This window comes from Zonotrichia albicollis, chromosome 9 (assembly GCF_047830755.1).
Source record: "Zonotrichia albicollis isolate bZonAlb1 chromosome 9, bZonAlb1.hap1, whole genome shotgun sequence".
Taxonomy (NCBI): Eukaryota; Metazoa; Chordata; class Aves; order Passeriformes; family Passerellidae; genus Zonotrichia; species Zonotrichia albicollis.
This window is the reverse complement of record NC_133827.1, coordinates 38,108,331-38,120,728: the sequence shown is the minus strand read 5'-3', so window position 1 is coordinate 38,120,728 and position 12,398 is coordinate 38,108,331. Positions and strand designations below refer to the sequence as shown.

The 12,398-nt window shown below is 46.5% G+C and overlaps 1 protein-coding gene across 1 annotated transcript; it reads left to right on the top strand.

Moving 5' to 3' along the window:
- The first annotated feature begins 1,484 nt into the window (after nucleotides 1–1,484).
- On the top strand, nucleotides 1,485–11,897 carry CLDN11 (claudin 11). The gene is made up of 3 exons (XM_005484765.4): nucleotides 1,485–1,965; nucleotides 4,520–4,684; nucleotides 10,721–11,897. Exons 1-3 carry the CDS (start codon nucleotides 1,740–1,742, stop codon nucleotides 10,951–10,953), a joined length of 624 nt encoding a protein of 207 aa, XP_005484822.1. The 5' UTR covers nucleotides 1,485–1,739; the 3' UTR covers nucleotides 10,954–11,897.
- Nucleotides 11,898–12,398: the final 501 nt, after the last annotated feature.

Below are 12,398 nucleotides of genomic sequence, written 5' to 3'. Positions count from 1 at the left end.
TTCAGGAGGTGACACATGGTCTGTCCAATGCAATTGCTCAGTCCAAGAAGTGGAACACCACTTACACCCAAGAGATTACAAGTTTATCTCCTGAAAAATAAATAAGAAGGAATATTTTTTAGGGGAAGATTAAATCCATCTAGAATGGAGCCCTAGACAACATAAATTTGTGTCTGGATATCTGTAACAGCACACTCCCCCTGAGGTGGGTGCAGTAGAAGGATAAGCCATGCAGGAAGGTGGAATGACACCAGGAAATTTCATGGAAGGCCAGCAGGCAGCTTGGCTTCACAGAAATACCATAAATCCAAGGAGTAACCAACAATATGAAACAAATGTGAAAACAAAAATTAAATTTATATTTATTAGAAAAGCTTCTCTTGAAAAAGAATTTTTGACTATACTGGTAATGCTCCAGTGTTCAGATGAAGCTTTGACAGAACACTGTGACCTCATGTCCTTGAATTTTGGATCTAAGGAGCAGGTGACAAATGCCAGTAAGGATGCTCTTGTGCTTTTCTTCTTAGTTGTAAAAGAATGCCAAAAAACACCCTTGGATGAGGAGCAGGATATATTTCATTCCTAGCACTTTAAACTCGGAGTGGCGTTTCCCGTATTTCTTTCTCACTGACAGCTCCGGGAGTGAATGGAATTCATTGTTGTGTCACTTTCTCGTCCCCGTTGCTGCCCGTGCACCGCAGACAGCTCTCCACTAGTGGTCTCTCCAGGCCTGCAGCATCCGCCTGCTTCCAACCTTCCCTTCCCAAAACCAGCAGCGCTGGCGGAGGACACAGCCAGGAAATATCCTCAGGGATGTGTTGGCACGAGAGAACATTCATATGTGCTGTGAAAATACAGAGCGAAGCTAGGAAAGTGTCCTACGCCCCTGTTTCCCCTGATGCAGAAAGGGGGATGTGAAGTTTCTCCACCTCTGACATTTTAAGTTGGCTGCTCCTATTTTATCAAATATACTAAAATTCATATAGTAAATTCACTCGGACTAAAAGTCTGAGTTGAAAGCTGCTCGTTTTAATTTGGGGATTCAAAAAGGGACTGTCGTGCTGGTAAACACGCATTTAATTCTCAGTGAGTGTTAGTTAATAGTTCTGAAAGCCCAGGCACAGCAGAGAAAGCAGTGGTGGGTCTTTTATATTTTTACAGTTACTGGAAAAATCAGGAAAGACTCAGGACTGATTTTGTCCCTTTCCTGCAGCTGTGCTGATGGCTTTGATGAGGTGATCAATTCCACGTCTTGAGTAACTCTGTCCACCACATTTCTCCCCTTACTTTTCCATGAGGATGTACTAGTGCGACTATTAAAGTTTGCTGGCAAACACTACCTTAATTTTTTTCCCTCTCTGCTAAATTTCGAATATTCGGGCTGTTATTTTGCACTTGAACAAACCCCTCCGGCTCGTTTTTCAAGCATGCTTGGGTGCGATCGTGCATCTCCTCCTCCGCACCTCCTCCTTCCCCTCGGACGGACGCTCCGGATGCTCTGGCAGAAGTTGGGGCACCCCCCTGGCTCCTCCCCTGCGCCGTGGGGCTGGAGGCAGCTCTGACCCCTCCCAGGGAGGGAGCTGGGCAGAGGCAGCCGGGTGTTTGCAGCAGAGCCCGACCAGGGACCTGCTCCTGCCCATCCCATCCCATCCTGCCGCTGCAGCAGCCGCGACCTCGCCGGGCGGCTCCGCTGACCCCCGTGGGCTCTGTGCTGTCACTGTCCCCAGCACAGGACGGAGATGGTGGCCACCTGCCTGCACCTGGCTGGATTTGTCTGCAGCTTCGTGGGGTGGATCGGGGTGGTTGTGGCCACGGCCACCAACGACTGGGTGGTGACTTGCGGCTACACCATCACCACCTGCAGGAAGATGGATGAGCTGGGATCCAAGGGGCTGTGGGCAGACTGTGTCATGGCAACAGGTCTCTACCACTGCAAGCCCCTCGTGGACATCCTCATACTGCCGGGTGAGTGTGTGCCATCCTCCCTTCCCACCCCGAGTGAGGGCTGAAGCCTTGCCCAGAGCCGCACAGGTGATGGGGAAGATCCTTCAGCTTCATCAGCACAGGAGATGGTCCATTAAATACTAAAGAAGTTGAATGATAGCTCTTAACATGATTCTCATTGATTTACGTTTGGTTTTCATCGTAGCCAGGTCTCGTGCTTTCTGTGGCTGCTAAAATCCAGTTAATGTTTGTTTAATCATTGCTCTTAGTAAAATCTCACTGCTCCTCTCACACCTTGTCTCTGGATTGCACTGCAAAACATACAGAGCACACTGAGGTGTAATAGAGCACTTCAAGGGGATGGTGAACTATTACAAATGTTAAGGTTTGATTCCTTAAAGTGGTTTGGAGTGTAATGAATCTTTCAGCATCTATTATTAATGCTGCTATGGCTTTTAATCTTTCAGAATATCATCATTAGTCTTGATGGTCTTGTGCTTCCCACAGATTCTGAGGCAAGACAGAACTTTCACACAGCAAACGGATGTAACTACACTAAACTTGATATTTTTAAATGATATTGTAACTTTCATCTAGATTACTGAAAAGCAGAAATTAAGCAAGGTTTAATCAGCATTAATACATCTTTTGGGCTAATTAAACCTGCCAAAGTCTTGTGAGGTCTGGTTCCTGTAAGTTTGGTTTGTGAGCTTGCCAGTTTCAACCACTGTTCACTCTGTAGCACTTCATTCCGCTGTGTTTTAGGTTGCAACTTCTCTACCATGTCAAAGGTGCCTCTCAAAGCTGACAGGGCAGAAATTACCATTCCTTGTCATTTTCTTTCATGTTTTCTTGTCTACTGGTTTAAATTGTTGTGAAGACAATTTTACAAGAGGCTAAAAAGATAATTCATTAATTCCTCTCGCTTACAGAGCTTGGTCTGTGGCACACAGCACTCAAGAATGTAGAGTCTCTCATTCTCTCTTTCTCTGTGTGTACTTTTATTTTAGTACGTTTACCTTCCTTACTGCTACTGTTGTTAAATCTGATACAGCAGAGAAGACAGAGGAAGATTTTGCCCCAAAGATACATTAGTGAATGCAACTAAATAAATAAGTGAAAGCTTTCTTCAAGCAGAAGCAAATCACAAACCAAGATGTTTCTGCTTGTAGCCTATTTGAGACCCACGGCTTGACATAAGAGGGAAATTTATCCTGGTGTGCCCAATAGCTGAAATACATTTAGAGTCTTTCTTTGTCTGAGTCAAGTCTTTAAAATGAATTGGTTTTATTCTCATTTACTTGGGATTGGTTGCATAGAATCCACACTAGGTACAGCCATCTCCTTTGTTTAGGGTCTGCTTTTATGCCCCGAATGCCTCAGGTAACAATTTTTTTAAGTTTCCTCTTGAAAAAAAATAAGGAGATATTCAATACACACAGTTCAATACACAATACACAAGTTCTGCATTTCCAGAAACAGGAAAATCCTCTTTCCTGGTGTTATACCTGTGAGTCAGTGTGATGTGCTCAAGGCCCCTCTTTGCTGGTGTTGGTTGAAGCATCTTGGAATTCCGTGTCTGCATCTGACAGCTTCTTTTTGTTAGTAAGAAGGGACAGAGAGCCAGCACACTCACTTGCTGAGAGTGTCCTGAAAACTGGGGAGGTCACCAGGCAAATCTGACATCACTGGGGAAATCTGACATTTGTCCTTTTCCTTTTGCATGTTAGTAATGACCTGGTATAATTTACTTATATGCAATTTTTATATACTATATATACATTACATATAAAATATATATTTTAAAATTTAGATATACATGTGGTATATAAATATTTTTAAAATCATATCTCGTGATACATAGACCCTCCCAGAGGCAGAAAGGTCATGGTCCTGCCCAGCACCCCCACAGCCCCTGGTCCTTGTTGTTTTCAGTTGCCTTGTGCACAGGGACAGGTAAGGGAGGAATGGGAGCTCCTGGGGTGCTGTGCTGAGGTATGGCTGTGGGTGAGGAGTGTCCCTGCTCTTCCTCCTCCTCCTCCCCCCAGGTCAACGGTGCTCATTGCCTCAGGGCAGCTGCTGGCAGCATCCCATGGACCTTCAGTGTCCATAGTGGGTCTACAACTATTCAGCCCTCTGAATGATGGGAGAGTCTTTGAGGCTTTAAATTACTGTTATTTTATTTGGGAGATTTTAAAATCTTGTTCTTTAATCAAACTGTCACCATGGAAAGATATAGGGAAACTCCCTCCTAGAGGAAATTTCTGCTACTTTCCCTTCCTGTATTTTCCAGCTCCATGGTTTCTCAGTGTCTCTCTGAGAAGAGCTTGTGTTTTCCAGGCAGTGCTGTTTGTTTGTTGGGAAACTGTGAGCCTGCACATCCCGTGTCCACTCACTCCCCGTTGCACTGCAGCCTCACTGCCCTGTGCCTGGTGAACCTTTACTGTTTACTCAGGCATTAACCCATTTCCCATACTCCATGCATGTCTTGGGCTCTAACCAAACAGGAGCTTTCCTCCAAAGTCTCCTTTTCTTGTGCCAAATAACAAAATCCTCCTCCCTTGCCTTGCTGCAGGGTACGTCCAAGCATGTCGAGCGCTGATGATCGCGGCCTCTGTCCTGGGCCTGCCCGCCATCTTCCTGCTGATCACGGTGCTGCCCTGCATCCGCATGGGCCACGAGCCCGGGGCAGCCAAGTACCGGCGCTCCCAGCTGGGAGGGATCCTCATCATCCTCCTGGGTAAGGCACCTGCCAAGCTGGGGGGCTGCAGCCCATCCCCTGTGGGCTGGTGGGATGTGTTCTCCTGGGAGGGTTTGTGCTGGGCTGGGCCTGGAGCTCTCCAGCATGGCTGCAGCCTGTGGGTGGGCAAAAGGCAGGGACAGGAGTGGGAGGACGAGGACAGGAGGCAGGGATGAAGCAGGGTTAGAGGGAATCCCTCTGTCTTTGCCTCTGGGAATCCCTCTGTCTTTGCCTCTGTGGATCTCTCTGTCTTTCCCTCATGGAGTCCTCAGGCATGGCTTCTCCTGAGGGCCATTGCACACGGGCGCTGCCTGCAGGCAGTGGATCATCCTGGTTCACTGTGGAAATGATTTTTTGAGAAAAGGTTTGAACTTCCAAGCTACTTATCCCTATAAGTAGCTTGGAAGTTCAAGGTAGAGCCTCCAAATTTTCCCTGAACATCCAGGGACAGTAAGCTGAGGCATGTGGGAATTGCTTACTGAATGGGGCTGGTCCTGTGGCCTCCACAGGGGAAGGAGCGTGGAGGTGGCACAGACATGGCAAGAGGGATGGCACTGACATGGGGAGAGGACTGGTATTCCCTCTGTGGTGGCACAGAGCATGGAGGTGGCACAGACATGGGAAGAGGGATGGCACTGACATGGGGAGAGGACTGGCATCCCCTCTGTGGTGGCACAGAGCATGGAGGTGGTACAGACATGGGAGGAGGGATGGCACTGGCACCAGGAGAGGACTGGCATTCCCTCTGTGCCTCCCAGCCCCCTCTGGCCAGCCTCCCCCTTGGCCTCCAAGCTCCCCTGGGAATTTCTTCCCGTCCTTGGTGCTTGTGGAGGAGATTGTTTTGAGCAGCACAGACTGTGGAGCTCATTGTCCCCCATGCAGCACCTGCATGTTCTTGAGGCCTCGTCATCTCAGCACCAGCCTGCGGGGCCTTGTTTTCACCCGTCTGTGGCAGAGGAGGAGGGGAGAGGCAAAGTGACCTCTTTGTGTGGCTCTGCTGCTCGCTGGCAGCCAGCACTGACATCATGCCCGTCTTCTTTCTTCTTCTCCTTCTTTTTTTTCAAGTGGGCACTGAATATAGCTGCACACTCAGAAGGGCTGTCCTCTGGATGCTCCTTCCATGCAGGTCAGCCCTCCTCCATCACCTTGGGGTTAGCACAAATCCATACATCCCAAATCTGAGGGATTGAGTCCAAGGGGCCCTATAGGTGCCTGTGAAGTTTAAGAACATCTAGCACATCTAGAAGTCCTAACATCAGCTTTATAGGGCGGGTCTAGGACATCCCAATCATGAACAGGACTGTGATCTTCATCTCTGCCCTGGAACCTTGAGTCATATTTGGGCTTAGGGAAGTGAAAGAGAAGGTGGAGGTTTTCTCCCTGTAAATGAAAGTTTAGTGCCAGAGTAGTCTGCTCTGGTGGATTTGCCCTGCCCAGCAGAGATGCACTTTGCCACAAAAACCACAAGATTTTGGTTCCAGTCGAGGAGAGCTGTGCTGCAGGTCAGCCCCGCTTGCGTGGCTGCAGGTGCGGAGGCAGGAGGACTGTCCCTAAAAATCCCAAAGGGCAGAAGAATGACAGGATCAGCTCACAGATGACAAATTGCAGTGCTGGCGTTGGGTATCACTATGTTAGAACAAGTGAAATCCTTTATGCTGCAATGTCCCACCAAACACCAGGGTTTGGTGTCTGGTGTGCCACTATCCCACCCCAGTCATGCTGCAGTGGGACACCAGGGAGGAGAGCAGATGTGAGGGGATGATGGGGAGTTGTGGTGCTCCATAAACCAGGCTGCCCTTTGCCTCAGAACACAGTTTTCCAACTAGGTAGATCCTGTGAGGAAAGGAAGTGTGAGAGATCACATCTCTCATATTTGTGTGACGGAGACATTGGCAGACAAATGATCTTTGGGTCAGATTTGGACCACATCTTATTGATTTTCACCCCTGTGAGCTCTGAAGCACCTACAGGTGAATGATTTACTGGTGTCACTGATCCCCTGAATGATCTGGGCTGGGATCAGCAGCCTGGTCACAATGTTTTAGTCACAATTACAATAATGCTCTTTTTGTCAGATAACAAATGAAGAATAAATAAGCTTCTTTTGCTCCTAGGTTACTTTTTCTAAAAAAAAAGAAAGAGCAAACCAACCCGCATTTATATTTATAAAGCCCATTTTTTTCCAGGCTCATCAGCAAGACAGTCCCTTTGGAAGAAGAATAATGCACAGAGTTTAGGACTTTGACATTATTTAAGCTGATTAATGATCTGTTAGCTGCAAGATGAGGTGTCACCATTCCAGAGCATTTAACAAGCATGGATCAGGCTCTGAAAGATACAATGCTGAGTTAAAATCCATTATATTCTAGAAGTAACATGCCCTGGACTCTTTTTATTCACCCTCCAGCCACTGAACTCTCACTCATGGTTTCCACAACCTCACAGGCTCCAGATTTTTCCTCTTAGGGGGAAAGCAACACCCAGAGCTCTGGTTAAAAGAAAATGGTCCCAAAAACACCCCCTAATGCAGCAGAAATAGGGAGTGGGGTTGCAAACAGGGGAGCTGGCCCCAAAGCAAACCTCACTTGCTGCTCAGGGAAGGGATGGCAGTTTGTCACTGAGATTTGGTATAAGGGAAAACGGGGATTGAAACAAAGCTCAGAGCCAAAAAGAAGAAAAAAATATATATATAAAAAGCTGAAAAGTTGCCAGGAAAACAATGGGCTCAGATATTCCATTGATTTTTCTGTCCACTGATAATCACAGGCTGCCAGAGTGTAACCTGTGTGCACGCCCTGCTATTCTACTGCTGATGTGTTTATGGCTTTGTTTGATCCTATCTGACTGAGAGAATTGATTTATGGCTGAAAACAACCGTCAGCAGAGGTTCGCTCTGAGCTGCTATGAAAACATTTCACACGTTGGTGTTGATGGAAAAACCCTGGCCCAGCCCATGTTGTTGATACTAATTTGGAGCACCCCTTGCTGGTAACCAAGGGGGCTTTTCCCAATGGAGGAGAAGGAGTCAGACATTGGAAAATAGATTAAATATATGTTAGTGGGAATTGCTACTACAAAATAAGCCATTGTGTACTAAATAAAAGATGTTAATGAGTTTCTGAAGACAGCATGAGGCTTACTTGTGAAACCATAGATAAAAAGATTGCCTTGAACACAGAAAAAATATAGTATCTATTTTTTTCAACTAAATGCTTTGAAAGAGAAATTCGTGTGACTTTGAGTCAGCAATTCGGAATAGTTAAATTTAGATGTGAAATAAAAGTATTCTTTCTTCTGCAAAAAGCCTTTAACTTACTGTTAAGGAATTTGGCAGGGACTCACTGTCCCTTGAGTTAGAACAATCCTGTTCCCTCTCTCCCAGCTCCCCAAGCACCTTCTGTGCTTGTTGTCTCTGAGCACGTCCTTCTGACTCCAACACATCTCTGATGTTGAGTATTGAGGGTTTCAGCTCAGTAGACTGAGCTACTGCAAATCCACAGTTAAAAAACACTTGGAAACACTGGGAGCTGGGATGCATCCCTGTGAATTCACAGCAATCTGATGCAGCAAGGACATTCATGCCATGCAGTGCTGAGATTTTTTTTAGGTAGAGGCAGTGGCTTTTACAAGATTGCCTACTTCAGCTGCAAAAAGCAGACAGGATTTCCACATGCATGCCCCAAAACAGGCCTGTTTTCCCAACTAAATTGGGAAATATTCCCTCTCTTTTATTATTTTAGACCTTCTTTTATTTTTCTGCCAGACTATATTGGATACAGCAGCTCTGCAGTCTGAGGATTTCTTGTTTAGAGAGAGGCAAAGGGTATCCCTTTGCATTAGCACAAGAGAAGGGATAAGAACTTCTACCTGCACTTCTTTTCTACATGGGCAGTCATTTTAGAACTTGAAACTTGCCCTAAAACTCCTTTTCCAGTCTCTTTGGGTTTCTTGTCAAATCACCTTTATTTCTTTTCAGCCTTTCCTGTGTGGTGCAACCAGAATACAATCTGAGCCCACAGAGAGACACTGCAATTGCTGACTGTCCTTTTCCCATCTCCTCAGAGGATTTACAGCCCAACCTAATCTATGCAGGGCGATGAAGCCCAGTCCTGTTCCAGGGCATTCCTCTTGCTCAGCAGCAGGGTCAGTGGCAGCTGGCAGCCTCTGAGGACAGAGAGGTCAAGTGAACCCATGCAAAGTCCTTGGCTTGTGCTTCACAGCTTTCTGCTATTGTCAGCATTAAAATAAGGTGGTTTTACATGTAGTGGAGCCACATGCACAAGAGATGCCATTGTGTGAGCATCCCTGAGAGCTCTTCTCACCCCAGTGCAAGTGTTTTCCTTGGTCCTGTCTTGTGGGGGAGGGTCTGGAGAGATAAGGCTCTTATAGTCTATAGACAAATATATATATATATTTACTGCTGACAGAGAAAGAAAAGATGATTGTGTTTTTTCGGACAACAAAGCAGCTTTGTTCCCAGAGCCCATTTAGAATGCTTTGTGGATTCCCAACTGATACATTTTTGTTTTAAAGCCTTGGAGGTTTATGAGCTTTTTGCAGGACCACTCCACATGCAGAAGAAATGCTCTTCTCCCCTCCCTGCCTTCTCCAAAATTCCTTCCAAAGCTGCGGGGCCCTTCCTTTGAGGAGGCCCAAAATTATTTCTGGCTTTATAAGCATCCTTCAAATGTTCTTCTCTTTCCCATAAGAAAATATTTTCTCTCACAATAACTGCAGCTTTGGGGATGGGTTTTTTTGCTGTACTGGCCAGGAGCTACGGTTTGTTCTCTGCTTTAACTAAACAATTTTATTTTTACTCTCACCCCTTTCTTTTTCCCTCTTGCAACCTTAACTTTCTGACACTGCCTCCAGATACCTTTTAACACGGTCGGTGGAAATCTGTAATGCTGCCATGGTCCTGTTATTGTTTTGCTCTGATTCTCTGATAGCCACAAGGATGGAGTCCTGCACAGCTTGTCCCGGAGGCAAGTAAATATTGACAGATTAATTCTTCTCAGATGTACAGGCCATCAAGGAGTATTGTTTTAGGACCTGCTCCTGGGAGGTGATTAACACCATCAACTCCCGTTGCCCTCGGTGCATGTGGGGACTCTGTGGGGACTGTCTCCCTGACATGCCACCTCACAGCACCACTGCCTCTGGCTTTTTGTGAAAAAACCCCCTGTGGAATGTCAAGTAAAAGGTGAAGCCTGCAGTCATTTTTTGACCTGCTGTAGTCCCTAGGTGGGATCCCCTTTTTGCTTCTGCAGACTCTTCGGGTCCCATTTTCATTCGGTTCAGTAAATGTCTGGAGAGCCTTGCTGGGTTTGTCCCTGTCACTTGGCAGAATTTTTTCACAGCGAAGTTGAATCTGTTTTCCAGAGGTGTGAGACATTTCCCTTTCCATGAAAAAACCTCAGCAGTGCTTAACTGCTGCTTATCTTGTCCCTGCTCATTTTCTGCTCATATTTTATGAACCCTACTCTGCATTAGGGTGCTGTGAGATTTTGGTGAAGTTTATGACCACTCAGTAAAGCAAGGATGAGGAGGGGCATGGGCTGAGGACACAGCACTTGAGTCCAGGTGGAAATAGGGATTTAAACCAGTTCACACAGATCCACAGATTTCATTCTCTTGCTGATCCATATGGTTTTCATGGCCTCTTAATTTCTAATCTATTCCCGATTCTGCAGTTCTCCAGCACATCCATTTCAAGGATAACTCTAATTTTTCCCTCTAAAGATATTTCTAGGGAACAAATCTGTTTCCCTTCTAATAAATACATTATATTGTGTCAGGCAGCAGTTGTTTTTCCTTCTTGCTGGTGCCTGAGAGCAATGGCTGTTCTCTCTCCATCTCTCAATCCTGAGTCTCCCATATTGTCTCCTGCTTGGAGATCTCCTACACCTAGCCCTGATGCTGCTGCTTCTGGATCCTGTTGTGGGACTGGAAGGGAGCAGGGATGGGTTTTCTCTCTATCCCCCGTCCTCCACTCCAGCTCAGAACCCTAACGCTGTCCTTTCCCGCTGTCCCCAGCCATGTGCGGCGTGGTGGCCACCATCTGGTTCCCGGTGTGCGCGCACCGCGAGACCACCATCATGAGCTTCGGCTACTCGCTCTACACGGGCTGGATCGGCTCTGCCCTCTGCCTCTTCGGCGGCTGCGTCATCGTCTGCTGCTCGGGGGACGCGCAGACCTTCGGCGAGAACCGCTTCTACTACGGCTCGGGCTCCAGCTCGCCCACCCACGCCAAGAGCGCTCACGTGTAGACACCGCGGGGACGCCCCACGGCTGCCGTCGGATGCTTTGGCTGGTGGGTTCGTGCGCCCTGGGTTTGCTTCTGCTGACGCGCTGTCAGGCTCCCAGGGGGAGATTTAGAAAAGCAGCACAAATGTCTGGTAGTTTGAAGCATTATTGTCCCCGTCTCTTCCCCCCCTTTCTCTAGAAAGACAGCTCCAGCCAGCCCTACCTCTTGGTCCTCACCATTTTGTCCTGACCGCCTGCCCCATCTTCTTCTTGCAGCCAGGATGGTTTGGGGGTGTGGCGTGGGGTTTACGGATTTTAGTTTATCTTCTAGCTCCCCTGACTGAAGGAGAGTTTAAAGCAATAAAACAGAAAGAGAGAGACACTTTCCCATTGTTAGGAGGACTCTGACAGCTTCTCCCCCATCCTCACTGTTTGATTTCCCCCACTCAAGGTCACGGGTCTGGCACGGCTGGGGAGAGAGGACAGGGAGAAAGGCTGTCCTCTCCCACCGGGCAAATGTTTCTCTTTCGGAACAAGAGGAGGGGATTTTTCTGCCTTTCTCTGTAAATACTTTTATATGAATCTGATCATTTTAGTAACAGTGTTTCCCCCACCCCCACAGTCATCAGTATGAAGGAAACAGAACCCAAAGGTCCTAATGACATGGTAGATAACAGTGCCTTTTTAAATAGTTATAAATGACTTTGGGGGCTCTAATCCCTGCCCTCTGGTTCAGTTTCTTTTTTTTTTCTTTTGTACAGATCAGTTACTAAAAAAAAATGTATTTTTACATTTTTTTAAACTCCTTTCTTTCTTCCTCTAAGTTTGTGTTCTGTCTTGCCCTGTTAAAGCAGCACATTTTAACATGCAGTATAATGTACCTGTTACAATACAATTCTGGTGAGTACTGATGATGCCTTTGTACTTTCAGTGAAATACTGTACAATAAATAACAGAGTACCTGCAACCCCTGACTACTTTTTTTTTCCTTCCTTCCTGTGTGTTTCCACAGCCAGTTTTTCCATGACATGGATTGCCAATGATTTTGAAGATTTTTTTTTTTTACAGCAGTTCGAGATGAAAAACTGCTCTGCTGTGGCATTAAATGAAGAATATTTAAAATATGAGTAATCTTCCTGCATGGGACTGTCTGTTATCATATCCTTTGGTTCTTTCAATGTTCCCAGTAGCAGCTTGTACCAGTTGTACCCACTAGTGGATTTCTTTATATTGGGAAGAATTAGAAAGCCCTGAAGTGGTGGAGGTGACCCTGAGCACCACGAAGTTGAGACCTCATGCTGCTGAAAGTGCTCTCAACTAAAGTAGGAGTCTGCTCTGGGGTCAGTGCTCTGATCAAAACTGTGTAAGATCAAGATCTAACTCTGTCCTTACCAGAGGCTGTAGCAATTTAATTACACTGGTATAAAATCCCATCTGTTCCCAGAGATGTTAACTCAGTTCAAACAAT